This window comes from Phodopus roborovskii, unplaced genomic scaffold, assembly GCF_943737965.1.
Source record: "Phodopus roborovskii unplaced genomic scaffold, PHOROB, whole genome shotgun sequence".
Classification (NCBI taxonomy): Eukaryota; Metazoa; Chordata; class Mammalia; order Rodentia; family Cricetidae; genus Phodopus; species Phodopus roborovskii.
The window spans coordinates 4,610,555-4,632,098 of record NW_026126603.1 but is presented as its reverse complement, the minus strand read 5'-3'; the positions used below and the strand labels follow the sequence as shown (position 1 = coordinate 4,632,098).

Below are 21,544 nucleotides of genomic sequence, written 5' to 3'. Positions count from 1 at the left end.
TTTTTCAAAGTTGTTGAATAAACAAAAATATGGGTTGCATATAGATTTATTTAGTGCCATATTAGCTTGCATTTTTTTCTTAACTAAGCTTTGAGGATTAACACATACATTCAAATTGATAACCAAAAATGAGATATGTTTTACATGTCAATAAATATATTCTCAAGTTTTGGGGACAGATTAAAAATGTAGATATATTAAAGAGGCTTAGTGATTTGAAGACTCAATTATTTTAGGCATACATTTTCATTAATTATGTAGTATATTTGTACCATTTGTTCAACATTTTTGTAGTATAGCTTACTGACATAATAATTATATACAATTAATATGTTGAGAATATTGTTTTGTTACATCTTGTAAAAGGATATGATCACTAAACATTCTGGATTTGAATTTCCTAGGTATTGAGAAACAAGCAAAGTTGTGAAAAGGCAAGAAATATTCATGGCAAAACTGATACAGCTGTACTTTACTTGATTGAGTTTTGAGATAATTTTATTCTTAATCCCAAAAGTTCTTTATCTCTAAATATTATATCATTAACTATTCATTTCATAATGGATAAGATAAAAATAATTCTGTAAATGTATTTATCACTTTTTAAAGAGATACATAGTTACTTAATTAAAACAAATAAAGAACAATTTCTAGAAAAAGAAAAAAAAAGAACAAAAGAGGAGACCTTTTTTCCTATTCAAGTTTTTGGATGTCTGACTCACCACCCTTTACTGAAATGTTAAATAACTTGGAAATTTCAACAGCTTTTCTTTATAAAATAGGGAAATTGTCACACTTATCATTTAAACAGGTAATGTATTGCTTTGAATATGTTATTCACTTGTTTCTCAGTGATCTCTATGAAGATCATTTTGCCTTGCTGGAATTTCCTTGCTCCATCTTTATTCAAGTAAATGAGGTAGGAGATGCTTAGTCAATTGAGCAAGTTAATTGGCTAAAGACATCTTGATAGAACTAGATAAGCATGCTCAGAGAAAGCACTCTGTTCCCCACTAACCACATTTATAATGGGTGGCTGCCACTAAATGAAGTAATTTACTCTTACAGCTTGAAGTCTGAATCCACATTTGTTTCCTTATCAGCAGTTATTTATTTTTCACATGGAAAGAAAACATTAAAAATCCCAGATAATTTTTGTTTGTTTACTGTTTAGTAAGACTCTTTTTATTTAAGCAAAGCTAGCATTAATGGAGGGACACTTCTTAAATTTTAAGTACATGTTTTGAAATCATAGTGGAAATGGAATAGAGAAGATCCGTAGTGGAAAATGTGTAACAGGAATCCTTTAACGTCAGCACAGGAGGAAGAGACAGACAGATCTCTATGAGGTTGAAGCCAGACTGTCTATAGAGTGAGTTCCTGGCCAGCCAAGGAACATTTCTGAGACTCTGTCTAAAGACAAGTAGGTGGGGGTGGAGAGATGGTTCAGTGGTTAAATGTACTTCTGCTCTTACAGAAGACCGGAGATTCAATTCCAAGCAACTGCATGGCAACAAAGAACCTCTCCAGCTCAAGCTCCAGGGTATTTGTTACCCTCTTCTGGCTTTTGCAAGCACTAAATGAACACAGTGTATAGATAGACACACAGACAATATGCCCACATGCATAAAATAAAAGTAAATAAAGATTTAAGAATGTACATTTCTGTTTCGTACACTAATAATGTATATTATAATCTAAATCAATAGGTAGCAATTCCTGGAAATGCATAGAGGACAATGGCATGTATGTTTTTCACATGGCCTTTGAATTCTTTGTTTGACACTATAAAGTCATATCCATGGAGTTAATTCATTGTAATGTTGGATTTTCAATGGCAGTCAATTGCACAGAAACAAGATACAAAGAAAAGTAATGTATATGTATCAGCAAGATTTGGCTATGTTAGGACAAAGAAATGAAAACTGGGGTGAATTCCCTGAGAAGAGTAAGCCATGCATCTGTTTCTTGTGCTACTCATAGCTAGCACAGAAATGAAGTATTTCCAGCTAATGGCAAGTCATATGTAGACAGGAAATCTTGGCAATCAGAAAAAGCCTATATGAAACAAGGCAGTTTACTTCAGAAAATGGAACTTTCTTGAATATATAATTTTAAAAAGCCTCTAGGGAGTCTTTGGGAATACAAACCCATTGTGTTACCTGTGCCATTCAAATGAAGCTTCCATTTGATTCTATCATAACATTGTCTTCTGGTCCAATGATAGATGTCTTTCACTACCTTACTCTAAACCATCACAGCAACTTTAGAACAGGAGAGATTATGATCTCTTTGGTTGTTAAGGATTTGTCTAAGAAAATTCAGATGCAAAATACTTCTTCCATTGTGTCATCTATCAGATTGTATACATAAATTTGGGATTTTAATAGAAAGAGCAACTCTATTTCTAACTACTCCATCAGGAAAAAGATGATGTGATCAATTATTAGTGCTCAGAGTGAGTCAGTACATGGGGTTGTGCCTGACATGACAAGCTGACTAAGAAAAGCAGTCTTATCTATTAAAAAATAGACACTTGCAAGGACTTTCACTAACCGGCATGCCAAGATTTTTCTAACCTTGTAAGTACCCATAGATCCCACATTGTTGATATTTCTCTAAAGAAAACCTTAGAAAGCCCAATGCACATTATTTTCATCAACTCTTCCTGGCTTGTGTTCTGCAAATGATTATAAAGCTCAAGAATTTCTAAAGCTCAGTGGAAAAAAAAATCAAACATTTAATGTATTTTGATCTCATAATAGTATTTTGATCTCTTAAATGTGCCATACCAGCTGAAAGGAATCCTGAGCACAAACATATGGTTTTAGATGTAATTTAGCAATAGAGCTATGTCTTCACTTGAATGGCAGTCTTCAGAACAATGAGAGAATCAAGGACTAACCTTTAGACAAGGTTTTCACAGAATTTGCCTCTGCCCTTACATAAATTAACTGCCATCAACCTGATAATAATTACAGTATGTTCTGACCCATGTAAAATGACCATGGTCCATAAAGGATATATCCACTGTGCAAAGTCCCAGGAGATGCCAGGGTCAATTGCTTTAGCCTCAGCTTACTTGTATACAAACAAATGTATATCACCCAAATATGGCAGATACGAATGTAAAGAATAGAACCTTATAGAAGTTTTTTTGTTGTTGTTCATAATTTACAGGTTCATTCTTTTACTTTTTAAATTTGTGTGTATGCACGTACACATTTGTGTGTGTATGGGTACCACACACATGCCATAGTATACCCGTGGAAATCAGAAGACAACTAATATCATTTAACTTTACCCACTGAGCCATCTTACTGGCCCAGATTCATTATTTTAACTTTCACAAAAGATATTGAGTTTGTCTTCCATCATCCTAATTTTATAGGTAAGAAAACTTGACATGAACAAATGATAAAAAGAGCCCAGTGTTTGCACTCAGGGATCTTGGGTCCAGAGCATGCATTCTTTTTTTTTTTTTTTTTTTTTTTTTGAAATTTTATTTATTTTTTTTTCTTTTTTTATTACCAAACTTTTTATTTATTTTTTATTAATTTATTTTATTTTATATAACAAAGTCCAATTAAATGAAAACAAACATTTATACACAATATTTGGGAATTTGGGCATTGTTCTTTCTATTCTTATATTGTGACTACTAGCTTCACAAAAATGAACTTCGTAAAGAATTTTTGGACATACACCATGGTTCAAGTTGAATTTGCCTCTTTCTGAAGCTCTGCATTTAACTATAAGTCTACATCCTCTCTTTCCATGTCTTGCTCATTGGGAATCTCCAGTGATGGGGCGACAGGGATGTACCATGGTAGACACACTATGATGTGGACATGAAAGGCACACTGTGATGACTGTGGATATACTGAGAAAGTAGTGATTAAGTAACTCTGGTATCAGAAGTATTATCTCAGAGGAAATGGTGTTGGATCCAGATCTTGAAGGATGAGCCACATCTCATTTGATTTAGAAGAAACACATGGTGTAACAGACAAGAATAATAAGCTGCAGAAAACATAAAATCCCAGAGCTCCCTTTCCACTGAGACAGTTACTGCCAATTTTTACTTTTGCATACAACCCTACTCTAAAATAGGAAAGAACCTCTTGTGACTTTTACTATTATAACATGTATACCATGTATACTAAATGCTTGTTTTGACATTCTAAATAATCTCAGTCTTTAAAAAATGTTAAACATCTAGTAGACTGTAATAAGCTATCATGACAAAGTGAGTCTTTCTGACATAGGACTGTGATAGATGAAACTCACAAGGCTCTGGCCCCCTGAGATGGACAGAGATGAGCCATACTATACTGCGTCCAGATAACTGACTACAGTTTTAGAGTTGCATATAAGTAAATTTTTATAGTCTTTGAACTATATTAGTTTGTTAACAGTGAGCAATTAATGATACAATGAAAGTGATGTTTTTCTAATGAACCATTTGCTAAGGGCACAATAGCAAAAATAAATATGATCCATTTGCTAATGGGTTTAGCCTAGGCTAAACTTGAACTTGAGCCAGAGACTTAGTGGCTTACCTTCAAAGAGTTTGGGATGTGTTGCTAACTCTCTAGCTTTGGAATCTTAGTTATTAGCTATCTAGCTTCATGATCACAGAGTGAATAACTGTGCTATATTTCTGAATGTTTGTATAAAATGAGAATGGTATTTCTATCCACCATAGAAGGGTTCTGTAAAGATCAAATTAGTTAATGCATATAAAATCACTTAGACTAGCATGTGACATACTGTAAGATTGGCTTTGTATTGTAATGAATATTTCCTTGGGTGGATCTATCCATCATATCTACTCTTTCCCTGAGCAAGACATCTGGGTCCTGCAATTTTTGTGCCTAATGATTATTGCCACTTACTGATATCTTCTAAAGGTTTAATGCTTTATGTTTTCTTCCTGTAGATGTAATGGACTCCAAAGGTGCTTCTCCTTATTCACATTTACAGACAATCCCATCCCTTTGTGCAATAGTGTTGAACAAGAATATGAAGGCATCTAGATTTTTAACTACAAAGGCCATGTTCTCTAAGGTTGATTATTAAAAGTACAGGAATGGTGGAGAGAAGAGCAATAAAAGTTATCTAAGACCAGCATAATTGTTTTTGAATTGCTGAAATAATTAGAGATTTAATTGAAGCAGGGAAAATGAACCAATTAGAGTATTTTAACAGGTCTGTTGTGTGGCAGTGACTCTCAGCACCCAAGATTTAATACATTCTGCACCCTGATCTTTGCTTTTCTCTTTAATGCTGGTCTAAATGCCAGCATGACACTGTTTGTGGCTGTTGAGATTCATGACATCAGTCACCGAGGCAGAAGTACAAAAGAGCAAATTTTTCTTTTCTGCTTTGTCTTGCCACACCTGTTTCCTTTTAACACATCTGAGTTGCTATGGTATGACTGTATTTTCCCTGTCACATTTCTTTTTCCATAACATATTGCAGGTGCGTTTAATGAGAGTGGTTTCTTTTACCAAATTTACACCTTGGCTTTAAATGGACAGTTCTACATGAGTTAGACAAGTTGTGGGGTGTGTTTTCTAAATATTCCCCTTCTATCTTTATTATTTATGTCTCTTATTGATGCTTAACACTCCTCATCTACTTATTTCCCTTTCTGTGTGATCTACCTAATTATTTTCTTCCTTGCATTGTCTAATCTCTGAGAGTTCTGGTCATTGAAGATTTTATTGATTTCTATGGGTAACTGAGGAATCAAGTCTACTTCAAGGCTTTGTTCATTGGGTGTTTTGGCATCCTGCTAAAGTTAAAGCCACTGAAGCTATAGGGTACAGAATCCCTTTATGTTGCCTATGTGGATGGATGTTGTCAGTAAACCTTGTTGGGCAATTAAGTATATGTCAGACCAGCTGAGACTCATGCCATGGGGAAAAGAGACCAAGCAGAGAGTGGAAGGTAAGATTAAGAAGTTCTGCAGAGAAACATTTCTCCCCACATGCTTCTGACTGGAACTTTTCCCTTAGTCAATTGCGAGAAGACAGTGCTGTTCTCTTTTCTAATGGAAGAAACTGAACCTTTGGAGACTGAGCAACAAGCCTGTGGTCATTATCTTGAAGGGGGGCCTGAAGCCTCTTGACTCCTCTCCCTCTTCAATCTCAGTCTCTCTCTACTTTACCAGTGACACACACTGCTCTGATAAGAGGACAGAAATCACTTTCAGCAAACAGTGTATTCCCAAGTCAAGTGTATTTAAATTCAGAATGTCAGTTTTGTTTTAAAATATGTAAATACACAAAGCAATGTAAAGACCAAAGGCTTCAAAATATCATTTCGGGGCCTTTCTGAATTTTGCAACCCTTGCCATCATGTGGCCAGAGCTTTCTGTTCTGTTCCAAAGCTCTACTGGATTTGTCCTTAATTGTCTAGATACTATTTTAAACTTAAGGCAGCTAAAACTTGACTTCTTGATCCGCATTCATATCCCCAAAAGATATTATACACTTAGGGCATACATGTCTGTAAAATATGCCACCATTCGAAACCAAAAAAAAACATAAATAAATAAAAATAAATAAAAAGAAATGAAATATTCAAGCTCTAGCTCCCTTGGAACAACTTTTCTCTCGTCAATTTACCTCAGAGCCCAAAGCTGCCATCAATTTCTGCACTTACTATGTTGAAATAGTACTTTGAATTCAAGCAGTGATGCCACTCTCCAACACTACCCATCAGTGCTAAAACATGGAAGATGGTTTCAGCCTCTGGGCACCCCTCTTCTGACACAATGGCTAGAGCTATCTAAGGTGACTTCTCTGTTTCCCAACTCTGGTTCTCCAGTGGCACACTATAGCATGGATTTTAATTGTTCTTAATAATAAAAACCCAGAGTCAGATATTACAGGTTGGGGAAGCTGAAAGATCAGAGAAGTAAAGCAGCCACCACCAACTCTTACCTCTACCTCAGGCAAAATGGACGATCCTGTCTCAAGGAAGCCTCAGACTGAATGCTCAGAAGGACTGTCTAGACTTCCCAGCACCCACCCCTCCCATCCCCCCTACCACACATGTAGGGTGATGCCTTCCAGGAGGGATCATCTAAATCTGTCAAGTCTTTTGGAGTAAGGACTAGGCCTTCCATCCTGCCTCTAGGTTAAGGGAGTATCCTTCCATGGGTAATGTGCTCCCAAAGACCTTTTGTGCACCAGGTATACATGCTGGTTCCACTGTCAGAGGTCCCTAAGAGTGTCCAGGCCTTCTAACTGAGACCCATGTTCAGAAGGTCTGAGTCAGTCCAATGCTGTATATTCCCAGCTATCAATCTGGGGGCTCATTTGTTCCTCCTTGTTCAGGTCAGCTGTCTATATATGTTTATGTGGCCTGATCTTTTCCTCCCTCTCTGCATCTGGATCCCAATTTGTCTTAGTGTTTAGTAGCCAGTCTGTAGCCTGGGAATTTCAAGATTCCATTGTTTCTTTTTTTCCTCGCAGAGTAGTAGTCCTTTGTGTAAATATGCCACATCTTCTTTGTCCATTCTTCAATTTAGGGGCATCTTGGTTGCTTCTAGGTCCTTGCTATTACAAATAATGCTGCTAAGAATATAGATGAACAGATGTCTTTGTTGCATGGATGTGGATCATTTGAGTATATGCTTAAGAGTGGAATTGCTAGGTTCTGTGGTAGACTGATTCCCATTTTCCTGAGGAACTGCCATACTAATCTCCAAAATGGCTGTACAAGTTTGCGCTCCCACCAGCAGTGGAGGAGTGTTCTCCCTTCTCCACATCCTCTCTAGCACTCCTGCATAAGTTGTCCTTGGTGTTTCTAATTTTAGTCATTCTGGCAGGAGTAAGATGGTATCTCAGAGTTGTTTGGATTTGCATTTCCTGGTTAACTATGGATGTTGAACACTTTCCTAAGTGTCTTCCAGCCTTTTTGATTTCCTCTATTGAGAATTCTCTATTCAGTTCTGTACGTTTTGTTAAATAGGGTTATTTGGTGTTTTGGTTATTAGTTTCTTGAGTTCTTTGTATATTTTGGAGATCAGCACTCTGTCAGATGTAGGGTTGGTGAAGATCTTTTCCCAGTCTGTTGGCTGCCATTTGGTCTTGTCAACTGTGTTCTTTGCCTTACAGAAGCTTCTCAGTTTGAGAAGGTCCCAATTATTAATTGTGGATCTCAGTGTCTGTACTACTGGAGTTATGTTCAGGAAGCAGTCTCCTGTATCAGTTTGTTCGAAGGTACCTCCTTCTTTCTCTTCTAAGAGGTTCAGTGTGGCTGGATTTATGTTGAGGTCTTTGATCCACTTGGACTCGAGTTTTGTGTGTGGCGATAGACATGGTTTTATCTGCTGTCTTCAACACACCATCATCCAGTTGTTCCAGCACCATTAGTTGAAGACGCTTTCCTCCACCCATTGTATACTTTTAGCTGTTTTGTCAAAAATCAGGTGTTTGTAAGTGTGTAGGTTAATGTCAGGATTTTTGATTCAATTCCCTTGGTCTACCTGTCTATTTTTGTGCTAATACCAGGCTGTTTTCAGGACTATAGCTCTGAAGTAGAGCTTAAAGTTAGGGATGGTGATGCCTCCTGAAGTTCCTTTATCGTACAGGGTTGTTTTTGACTATCCTGGGTTTTTTGTTTTTCCATATAACGTTGATCATTATACTTTCAAGGTCAGTGAAGAATTGTGCTGGGATTTTGATGGGGATTGCATTGAATCTGGAGTTTGCTTTTGACAAGATTGACATTTTTACTATGCTTATCCTATCTATCTAAGAGCATGGGAGATCTTTTCAATTTCTGGTATCTTCTTTAATTTCTTTCTTTAGAGCCACAAAGTTCTTGCTATGTAGGCCTTTCGCTTGTTTGGTAAGCGTTACCCCCAGATACTTTATGTTGTTTGTGGCTATTGTGAAGGGTGATGTTTCTCTGATTTCTTTCTCAGCACCTTTGTCATTTGAATAAAGTAGGGCTACTGATTTTTTTTTTAGTTTATCTTGTATCCAGCTAAAGGAATGCTGGAAATAGAAAAACTGGGCAAAGGATCGGGAACTATAGACACAAGCATAACAAACAATACAAGAGATGGAAGAGAGAATCGCAGGCGCTGAATATAAACTAGAGGAAATAGATTCATCAACCAAAGATAATCTTAAGTCCAACAAATCCAGGAAATGTAGGACACCATGAAAAGGCCAAACCTAAGAGTAATAGGCATAGATGAAGGCAAGGAAACCCAGCTCAAAGATGCAGAAAACATATCAACAAAATCATTGAAGAAAACTCTCCCAATCTGAAGAAGGACATACTCATGAAAGTACAAGAAGCATACCGAACACCAAATAGACTGGACCAAAGAAAAAAGACCCCTCAACACATAATAATTAAAACACCTAACTACAGAATAAAGAAAGAATATTAAGAGCAGCAAAGGAAAAAGGCCAGGTAACATATAAAGGCAGACCTATCAAAATTACACCTGACTTCTCCATGGAAACTCTCAAGGCCAGAAGATCCTGGATAGATGTTCTACAAGTACTAAGAGTCCACGGATGCCAGCCCAGGCTACTATAACCAGCAAAACTTTCAATCTCTATAGACAGAGAAAACAATATATTTAATGACAAAGCCATATTTTTTTTACAATATGTATCTATAATCCAGCCCTACAGATAGTTCTGGAAGGAAATTCCAAGCCAAGGAAGTTAACTATGCTCACAAAGACAGAGGCAATAGGCAATCCTACTTGACCAGAACACAAGGGTAAAGCAGGACAAATATATTCACAATACCACTGCCAACAACAAATCTAAAACAAACAAGCATTAACAATCAATGGTTCTAACTTTCCCTCAACATTAGTGGTCTTAACTCACCTATAAAAAGACACAGGCTAACAGACAGAATCCATCCTTCTGCTGCATACAAGAAACATATATAAGCTTTAAAGACAGACATTACCTCAGTGTAAAGGGTTGGGAAAGATTATCCAATCAAATAGACCCAAAAGCAAGCAGGTGTGGTTATCCTAATATCTAATATGCTAGACTTCAAACCAAAATCAATCAGAGATGAAAAATGGATATTTTTTATTCATCACAGGAGAAATCCATCAGCACAAATCTCTATTCTGAACATCTATGCCCCAAATACAAAGGCACCCACATTTGTAAAAGAAACACTACTAAAATTCAAAGCTCTAGTAAAATCTCACACATTCAAGTGGGAGACTTCAACCCCCACTTTCACTGCTAGACAATAACACCAGTTAGAAACTTAACAAAGAAACAAAAGAACTAACAGAAGTTATGTCTCAATAGGGTTCAACAAACATCTATAGAACATTCCATTCAAACACCAAACACACTCACAAAAAAAAAAAAAAAAAAAAAAAAATCTTCTTCTCTGTTCCACTGGAACCTTCTTTAAAATCAACCACACACTAGGCAACATAATAAACCTGAACATATACAAAAAATTGGAATAGTCCCCTATATCTTATCAGACCACCATGCTTTAAAGTTGGAATTCAACAACAGAAATCCCAGAAACCCTACAAACTCATGTAAACTGAACAATGTGCAATTGTACCACATCTGTGTCAAAAAAGAAATTAAGAAAGAAATTAAGGACTTCCTAAAATTCAACGAGAATGAGGACACAATATACCCGAACTTATGGGACACCTTGGAAGCAGTTCTATAAGGGAAGTTCATTGCACTAAATGCCCATATGAGGAAAACGGATAATAATCACATTAGAGAATTACAGCACAACAGAAAGCCTTAGAACAGAGAGAAGCGAACTCACCCAGGAGGAGTAGACACCACAAAATAATCAATTTGAGGGCTGAAATCAATAAAGTAGAAATCAGGAAAACAATACAAACAATCAATGCAACAAACAGTTGGTTTTTCAGAAAATCAGCAATATAGACAAACCTTTATCCAAACTAACCAAAAAGCAGAGAAAGAACATGCGAATTAACAAAATCAGAAATGAAAAGGGGAACATAACAATGGACCCTGAGGAAATCCAGACATTTTTTCAGGTCCTACTTTAAAAACCTGTACTCCACAAAATTTAAAAATTGAAAGGCAATGGACAAATTTCTGGAAAACTATCACTTACCAAATTAAATCAAGAACAGACAAACAAATAGACCTATAATCCTTAATTAAATAGAAGCAGTCATCAAAAGCCTCTCAACAACAACAACAACAAAAAGCCCAGGGCCACATGGCTTCAGTGCAGAATTCTACCAGAAATTCAAGGAAGAGCTTATACCAATACTCCTCAAATTGTTCCACACAATAGAAACAGAAGGTTTATTACCAAACTCTTTTTACAAGGCCACAATTACCTTAGTACCCAAGCCACACAAAGACACAACTAAGAAGGAAAACTACAGACCAATGTTGCTCATGAACATTGATGCAAAAATGCTTAATAAAACACTGGCAACCCGAATACAAGAACACATCAGAGAAATCATCCACAATGACCAAGTAGGCTTCATCCCTGAATTGCAGGGATGGTTCAACATTCGAAAATCTATTTAATGTGATCTACTATATAAACAACCTGAAAAAGAAAATTGACATGCTGAAAAATCCTTTGACAAAATTCAACACCCTTTTATGATAAAGGTCTTGGAGAGATTAGGAATAACAGGAACATACCTAAGCACAATAAAAGCAATATAAAGTAAACCAACAGCCAACATCAAAGTGAATGGAGAGAAGCTTAAGGCGATTCTTCTAAAATCAGGAACAAGATAAGGCTACCTACTCTCTCTCTCCATGTGTCTTCAATATTGTATTTGAAGTTGTAGCGAATGTAACAAGACAACAAAAGGAGATCAATGGAATACAAACTGGAAAGGAAGAAATCAAACTTTCACTATTTGTAGATGATATGATAGTTTACATAAGCGACCCAAAACACTCTGCCAGGGAACTCTTACAGCTGATAAACACCTTCAGCAAACTAGCAGGATACAAGATAAACTAAAAAAAAAATAATAATAATCAGTAGCCCTACTATATACAGATGACAAAGGGGCTGAGAAACATCACCCTTTACAATAGCCACAAACAACATAAAGTAACTTGGGGTAATGCTTACCAAACAAGTGGTAGACATATATAGCATGTTTGTTTTATTTTATGTTTTAATTTTGCTAGTAAAATATTTGTCAATAGACTGAAAACAATTTAGGAATCACACATACACACACAAAGAGAGAGAGGGAGAGAGGAAGAGAGAGGGAGGGAGGGAGACTTAGTTCTTGGTCCTGTTTTGTTTGAGACAATGCTTCACATTGCTTACTAGCTTAGAACTAACTATAAACTTGGGATGACATCATATTCATGATCTCCCTACTGCAGTTTCTACCCACTGGGATTACAAGCATATATCACTATTCCCTCATATTAAAACTATTGATTTCACATGTAAGTACCCAATATAGTCACAGGGAAATATACTTTAATTTAAGCACCACTCTCTAAAAAGCAAGTCCTGGGTGCAATTACTCATTGCAACTTAACTGGGAAAACTCATCCGGAATTTTCCTTATTTGGGATTTGTTGGAAGCATACACATGACTCAGTGTGCTGGATGAAAAATCAGCCAGGAAGTGGCTGTTCCCTTGCCCAGACAAGTGAACTGGTGAGTTCCTCTGGAAGCTGTCTTGCTCTCAAGGTGTTATCACAGGCCCTGGCTCTCCAGACTCCTAAACAACAACCAGGGTATATATTAAGTTAGAATTCAGCAACTTTGTCCACCCTTAGTCATCCTGTTGGGTAAACAAGGCCCTTAGTGTCCTGAGACCCTTGCTGGTACCTCTTCTATCCACATTGGCCTCACAATTTAGAGCAAGGTAGATTCCAGTAACCATGGGCTTTGCTGAAGCCAGTAACAAACCTTATGCGTGGTAGTAATTCTGTCTGCTCCTGTATCAATGGCAAATGGTCTGAAAAAATGTTACCCTTGGAGAAGGGAAAGCAAGAGTCTCAGGAATCAATCTCTCCTCTCTACCTCCCTCTCTCTTCCCTCTTTCTTCCTTCTTTCTTCAATCCCTCCCTCTCCCTGTATGCATATATGTATGCATGTATGTATGTATGTATGTATGTATGTGTGTGTGACCCTGGTGTGTGACCTTTGGGTATCATGCCTCCCTTGGGTGCCTTCCACCTTAGTTTTAGAGGCAACATCTCACTATCATGGAACTCAGGAAGTTGGCTAGGCTAGATGGGCAGCCTTTCTCTGCCTTCCCACAGTAGAATTTTAAGCATGGGTACTGCCACACCCATGTATTTATGTATGCTCTAGGGATTGAGGTCAGGTCCTTGTGCTTGAAGACATGTGATTCTATTTTAGTTCTAATACTGTAGATTCCTATAATGAGATGTCCATAGTCATTAGTATTCAGAGGAACCCGCTTTCCCCCTTGGAATAACATTTTCCCGCCTTCTAAAGCAGCACATATGTTCCTGCTAAAGAGAACAGCAGCACTTGTTGTCTCTCCCAAGTGAAATGTGGACTTGTATCATGCACAGACAGTCATGCCTGTGTACAATGTCAGGCAATGCCAGGCCAGTTGATGGTTTGTGGCATGTCAGTGTGAGATGTCAAAATCCAAAGAGACACGAGCACAGACTTGTTTATGATTCAATTGTTAGAAGATGGAATCTGAGCCACTTCAGTAATATTCATGAAAACAAGACAAAATACTATTTTCTAAGGAGCAACACCAGAGAAGCTGAGGGAGCAGGGGATGAGTTCAGGAATGGGAGTCTTCTGGTACTGACAAGAGTGATTTGCACGAAATTTGCTCTTTTTATATGCAAATTAGCTGTCTGCTTTACAGCTGGCATGATTTCTTGCTCCCCAGCATAGATAATCCAGAGAGCATTGTTCCAGCAGGTTATATTTTCTTTTTCTTTCCCCAAACTACTCAGTGAAGCTTTCTGACCTGGTACTGGAAATGCAGTGTATTTTATCATCCTTAATGCTCCCTGAGTAAAGATGTGAGTTCCAGCTTCTTGACACTTTATTCTCCTCTTATAAATACATGTTTCCACTTAACACACACAGACAAATATAAATTATGGTAACTTATCTTTATATTGTTCTGTACATGACAAAGTAAGACATTTTATTTCAAGGTATATTTCCCAACTTGAACCTAGCTTTTCAGAAGGAAGAAATCAATTTTTATTTATAAGTGAATTGACTGTAATGGAATTTAGGAGCAATGGGGCTCAAATTTCAATGCAGCAAGAACTGTAAAGCAATCTTCATCCCAATTCCTCAAGAATTCTGTCATCTGCTTCTTCCTCCTAGGGTTAGCTTCATGTTTTCCTCAAGTGTTATCTGAGTTCTGCTCTCAAGGGTATTGTCTTGAAAATCTGGTTGCAAAGCTTACCCTCCATTGAGCAGGCAGACGAGTAAGCTGTAGAGAAAAATATCTATGACTCTGAACACTGGCTTATGGGTAAAGTGAAAAAGAGAGTCTTCACTCTTGAGCTTTATATCATAATCTACAGATGTCCACTGACTGTCAAAGAAAATGTACATTTGGATCTGATGTGCCTGTGAGGCTGCAGCAAGCAGCACACTGTTGCCCTGGGCATTAGCAGAAGCAAAAGGTTTTATCACAGAGCTGCCTAGACAGAGTCCGTTTCAGAAATTAATGTCCCACCAGCCTCACAATCTTGGCATATTGCATGTATTATTTTACAGGAGAACAATCCTAAGGTCTATGTGGTGGCGATTTAGATACACACATTTGTGGTGCTACTCCAGTGTGCACAAGGGACTCTGGCATTAGGATAGCCTCCAGGATTTGTTTACATTTCTTTGTTCATCTCTTGTCATTCCAAGCTGCATGGATGTAAATATTATATTTCATGAAAGAAATATAATGATTCTGAATTTTGGAAATTAGTTTATAAAAATTTTATTTTAACTCAATAACTAGAATGAGAAAAGAAAAAGTTACAGAAATGAAAAATTTCAAAGGCTTTGAATGTTTCCCCTACATTTCCACTTTTATACATTTATTCGTACTTTTCCAACAACTCTTGGTTGTGTTGGCAGTTATACATGGTTTATATTCTCTTTAGGGGAGTGTATGTTAATTAAAATCTCCCACATAACACTTAAGGAGAAATTAATATTTAATTTTTTTCTACAGAAATTTAAAAAGCAGTTAGAAAACTGAGGAGAAGTTGTCATTTGTCCTTGACCCTGAGAATCCCACATAAGCCACAGTTCCTGTGACCTTGTCTTTCAGGGTTATGAGAAGAACATGTTAGAGGGTAGTTAGAGCTATTAGAGAAGAAAACAAGTTAGGGAAGAAAACAAAGCAATAAAATCTATGAGAAAAATTACAGAAAGCAGACATTACAACAATAAAATAAAGGGAGAAAAGGGATGAAGGGTAAAAACATAAAAATAAAAAATATGTAATAAATTAAAGTTACCTAACAATTTCAGAAAGCCGAGAATGGATGTGGAGGAGGAACATCTCAGGAAGCAACTCTAAGTTCATATTGTAAAGATGCCCAGATGCTGATGGAATTCTCCTTGTGTGGGTGTGGGTACCAGGCAGGAATACTACCACTGTACACTATGCCACCCAGTTTTTCCCACCCAGTTGTGTTCAGGAGCATAGAGCTAGGCAATTAGGCAGCATTGTGTAGTAATTTTACTTGGTGCTATACAGGCTGGCATCCCAGGTTTCAGAAAATTATTTCTTGAATTTCCTGAGGGGAAGGAGGGGAAAACACACAGAAATATATATATATATATATATATATATATATATATATATATATATAGAGAGAGAGAGAGAGAGAGAGAGAGGGAGAGAGAGAGAATGAGAGAGAGAGGAGAGGAGAGGAGGGGAGAAGGGAGGGAGGGAGGGATGGAGGGATGGAGGAAAGAAAGGAAGGAAGGAAAGGCAGAGGCAACTAAAAATGAGAAAGTCTAATACACTGGAGAAGCAATTAGAGAGAGGGGCTATTAGGCTCTTAAGTGTTCTATATATCTTCCCATATATGATGTAAATTAACTTAAACCAAACATAATCACTGGTGTAGACTGGTAACTGTGAAGCCCTATAATGGAGTCTGATGATTTATTGGACTGGAAACACAAGCTAAATTGGCTTATCAATTCATCAGTAGGATCTAATTTTCTAGAGTACAATGAGAAATAATATATAAGCAGTACTTTAGAGCAATGTAAGCACACATTAATAATATGAGCCACAGATAAGACACCATCCTTGGTCTGTAACAGTCTTTCTCAATTATCAGGGAAGATGTAGATCTTAATCCCAAAGATGCTTGGATAAGAAGAGTGTCATTTGGGAAAAAGTCATAAACACTGTGTTTATTTCTCTAAATCCATCCCTGTGTGTTTAAGGCCACATATTGAATCTAGAGCACTTTCCTGTGTTCTGTCTTGATATTCATAGGCTTGGGCATATGTCTTCAGGCTTCTATAAGAACAGTCAGGGCACAGAATTCCCTACACTTGATAAGTCAAAAGTGCACTTCCACCAGGCTGCCCAATTTCCGTGTTTCTGCCTTTAACTGCAAGGTTTCCCTGGTGTGGTGCCACAACATTTTAAAACCAGCACTTGGGAGACTGAGACAGGAGAATCACAAAGTCAGCCTTTTGTATACACACACACACACACACACACACACACACACACACACACACACACACAGAGAGAGAGAGAGAGAGAGAGAGAGAGAGAGAGAGAGAGAGACTCCTCATCTTCTCTGTTTTGATGTAAAGAGGGTAACAGACGTGCATGATTTAGATAAGTGCATGAAACACAAGCTGGTATTTAATTTAGTAATGGCAGTATTTTGTGGATGATGGAGTCTTTCATTTGAGAGCAGTCCTGAAGATGTCTGCTCTTGGACCTCAGGATCTTATATAGTAGGATAATTAGCAGAGCAGAAGTCGTCTTGTCTTTCCTGTCTTTCCTTTTTCTAGACATTCAAGCCATGCTGCAAGCATCTAGAACAGACACTGGCTACTTCTAGCCCTCAGGCCAAGGTTAGCAGAAGGTAGATACTGTAGCTTTTCTAGTGTTCACTCACACAGTGGCTGTGATTTCAGAGTTTGAACACATCCTAGATCTAGACTAAGGCCACCCTGGCTGCCATTTCCTTGGTTTTCTGGTGGCACTTGTCCATAACCTCAACCCAAGACACAAAGGCTCTATTTATTTTATCATTACATTTCTACTGAGTGTTTTTATAAGAGGAGAGTTGCCTAGTGTTTTATAGCCACTTGGCTTGAAATCATAAGAAGAACAAAGTGAACCCTCCTAGTGCTGGATACTTTGTCAAAATCACCAAGGAAAAGAATAATTCATAATTAGTGTATATATTTCTATTAAAACCCAAAATTATAAGTTCTGTTAATTAGTCATTCCTTTTCCTTCCTTTCTGTGGACATGAACACATTTTTATCCCAACCTTTCAACATGGGTATGGTAAACTCTTTATCTTGGGATTTCTATAGCTCAGTCCAACAAAATCAGTAAAAAGACAGAAGAACAGGTTAAAAGCTCCTGATGCATCACTCATTAACATAATTTTACTCAAATAACTAGACTTATTTTTGTAATCAACTATATAATTTGTTGGTACTTTTCTCATTTTATTAACATGAATTAGTTATGTCTAATCATGAATTTTGTTATATATTTTCATATGTGTATACAATGTATTTTATCATATTTATCACCTATTGTTATCTTTTGACTCCCTCCTATTGATTCCTTTGATTCCCATTGATTCCTTTCCTCTTCCCAACAACTTCACCTCTACTTTCATGTCATTTATTTGTTTATTTTGATGGCCTAGTGTGTCAAATTAGGGTTTCTGGTAAGCAATGTGTTATCTATAAGGACCAGCCACCTTACTAATGGCTTTACAGCTGAAAAATGGTCTCTCTCTTCTCCAGCAACCCTTAAATACTCACAGAACTTTTGGAGGCTGTAGGGAGAATTCTTAAGTAGAACAGACACATAAACCCCCAAACATTGCAGCCTTCTAGTGTTATACATCAAGGAAGGCTATTTATCTAGGGGACTGTTGGAGTAGAGCTTCATGTGGAAACAGGCCAGGATAAGAATGCTTTGGAAAACAGATGGAACAGTTGCAGATTCTGTAACATATTCTTGTGTTAGTCATTTTTCTATTGCTGTGATAATAAACCATGATCAGTACAATTTATAGAAGAGAGTTTAATTTGGCTGGTAGCTTCAGAGAGAGTCCATGATGGTGGAACATAGGAACAACTGAGGGCACTCATCTTGACTCACAAACAGGAGGCAGAGAGAGAGAGAGAGAGAGAGAGAGAGAGAGAGAGAGAGAGAGAGAGAGAGAGAGAGCCTTGGGAATCACATAAATCTTTTGAAACCTCAAAGCTGACCCCCCAGTGACACATCTCTTTCAGTTAGGCCACAGCTCTTAGTCCTTCTGAAGCAGTTTCACCAACTAAGGTTTTATGGGACCATTCTCATTGAAACCACAGCAGTTCTTTGTTGACTACTAAATAATCTCATGCAGATTAGATTTCATAATGCTCAGACGGGTAGCATCTCCATTCAGTATCCTCTGATGCAGCCTACACCAGTCCTTAGGGCAGTTGCAGGAGACATAGATCCATGTTTATCTGTTTCACTTTATGAGATTAGTATGTCATAGATGGTACTTAGAGATACAGATCTGGTAACAGTTATGAAGGAGCCATCTGGCTATATCTATATTAGTAAAATTTATTTTACACAGCAATGACATCAAATACTGTTAATATTAATATAGTGATATTAGTAAATATGAGTTTTGCATGTAAAAGTCCATTCATAAAAGGCTCGGGTCCTTTCCATGCTGACAGATGAGGCAGTTGAGTGTTGGAGTTTGTGATTTATTTACTATGTGCCACAGAACTAGAAAACAGGAAATCCAAGGCTACATGTCAGGAATTCTGTTTGATCTTAGGCTCTCTCTATGCCTCTCACTGCCTCAATATTAAGAAACAGTAAATGCTTTAGGCTATTGTTTAGGAACAAGAGAGATGAGAGCACCGCCTCCAACTTAACTATTGTTGCTATTGTTCTCTGTGCCTGGTTTTGAACACAGACAGCAGCTGAATACAAATGGCAATGTTGTCGTGCTCTTCATAGCTCAATCTTGGGGCATCTGAAGAGCTGCACAGAGTCTCAGTTTTATATGTTGTCTGTTCTTATGGGAAGTGCAGCCTAGAGACTGCTGAACCACAGAAATGCTGCTTGCTTCTGGGAATAACCACAGCCACAGTCAAGCCTGATAAGAACTCAAAAGAGATGTGACTTATTTTGATCAAAGGTGTCAAGAGCTCACAAGACAGGGGTGAGGCTGCCTCCAGAGAGTGGGTGAGATGCATGGTTTTGAAACTCAAAGCCCTTAGCTTTAAACCCCAAAGACAAGATACTTGTCAGCCTCAGTAGATGTTCACAGCCAGCAGCAGAAAGCCAAGAGGAATGATAAAATGAAACACACTCAGAAGGCAAGTAAAGGAAGTGGTGAAAATAGCCACCAATGAGCAGTGTGCATTAACTCTCCCAGTGAAAGACATTTCCCACTGATATGCTGATGTTATTGAAACTGTGTATAGGTGGCTTTTTGTTTGTTTTTTTGGTGAATTTACTGGGTTGAGGTAATGATGGTGGAAGTGGGACTTCCAAGGACAGATCAAGTTGGTATGCCAAAGAGAGAAACAGAGACAAGGATTTTGATACATTCTGAAGATTAGGTAATAAGCAGAATGCCTAAAAAATGGTGAAGGTTGAATAAGCTGTGGCTGTTCTGTCCACCCATGTTTTCCTTAAGGCATGTAGTTTCAGTAAGGAAAATTCAACAACAAAAAAAAAAAAATACCAGGCAGGAATAAAAAGACCCCAAAGTTTGGCAAGAAGTTATGAAGTTAAATAACACCCCCCCCCCCACCATCATTTCTTAGTTTTCAGAACTGGACCTAAATCAGGCTGGTTCCCTTTCAAAGTGCCTGCATTTTCTGTCTCATTCTGCTTCTATAAATAAGGTGATCTGCTAGCCATTGGGAGGTGATAATTGCATCTATAAATTGCTTCCATTTCAAGTTTCAAGTTTAAGCTGTATTACCTTTGTCCCAGTGGCCCTGCAAATTGCAGAGGTGTGTTAGAGTATAAACACACCCTCCTCCTCTGCCTGTCTTCCTGGTTGGTCCTTGAGTGGGGTGGGGACAGTGTGGAACCCTGGACATCATAGCCATGAACTACTAACAGGGCTGCTTTGCTTTTACCCTAGCAGTAGCTGCAGCCTGTGGCAGGCCAGCAGTTTGACCCTCTCCCCTGAGCAAAAGTACTTTATTATTATTATTTTAAATCACACTTAGTAGTTGATTTCAAGAAGCAAAAATACAAAAAAAAATTCAAGAGAATTCATTATTTTCAAAGTCAGAGAGAAGGGATAGGAGGGAGAGCAATATCAGACTTATTGAGAAAAGGAATATCCGCACCCCATTTCTTTTTCCTTTTCCAAAACTAGGGAATGCTGTGTGAGAGGAGAAACTACTCCAGTGAACGTGGTATGGTGGCTGGAGCAGTAATAGGACCTGGCCTGTTTCAAAGGAAAGTTCTTAGAATGTGTGGCCCCTGGGCAGCAATTACCAAGTCCTTATCAGAGTTGCTCGCCCCAGGAAGGGCCTGAATTCCAGAGGGCTCTTTAACCCCCGCCTGCCTGCTTCCCCTTCTGCGTGAGCACCCTGTGGTAGGGTAATCGGGCTTCCTGTTTCCTCAGGGTGGAGGACTGATGAAGGCTAGTTCTCTACACAGGTAGGGGAGGAACGTGAAGAGTGCACTCAGACATTCAACTTAATTCAGCCAGTGTCAACAAGAGATGTCTTAGTTTCCTGGCTGTGGCCCAAATTAACTTACTTGAGGCAAGCCTGTGAATGAAAGCCTCAGGTTTAATAACTAGTCAAAGTCCCTGAGCTGTGTGTACATATTCACACACAGGATCTGGGATCTCAGCGCACTCAAGACTTGCATGAACTGCAAATGTGGTCAGTGGAAATGAACTCTCAATTCAGCTTGGCAGCACGTGACTTCCTATTTCTGAAAGGTACTTCCAAGAGACTTCCTCTGTAAAGCCAGCTGAGAACCAGGAGATTTCCTTTGGCGGCCAGTAGACAAAGTTTATTTCAGCTCTGACAGAAGTTTGCCCTAAGAGATCGAGTGAGGTGTTTTTCTTTCTTCTGCTGTTGCCAGCTTGCAAGGATCTCGTGGCTCCTGTCTGTGATCGGAAGCTGAATACAGTGGTGCAGATCTCAGTAATCCACCCTGTGGAGCAGACACTGACGAGATACTCCAGCACAGAAATTGTAGAGGTGAGCCTGGCATGGGTTTCTCCCAGCCTCTGTCTGTGCCTGTGTGTGCCTGTGTGTGTGTGTGTGTGCGCTCGCGCACGTGCACGTACACACACAC

At 38.1% G+C, this 21,544-nt stretch overlaps 1 protein-coding gene across 2 annotated transcripts in view; it reads left to right on the top strand.

Moving 5' to 3' along the window:
* Window positions 1-21,544, top strand: part of Inpp4b (inositol polyphosphate-4-phosphatase type II B) — a 330,540-nt gene that overhangs the window by 2,242 nt on the left and 306,754 nt on the right. For both annotated transcript variants that reach the window (XM_051205838.1, XM_051205837.1), the window contains exon 3: window positions 21,329-21,447. In XM_051205838.1, the coding sequence (XP_051061795.1) occupies window positions 21,329-21,447 (119 nt within the window). The remainder of the gene's footprint in view (window positions 1-21,328; window positions 21,448-21,544) is intronic.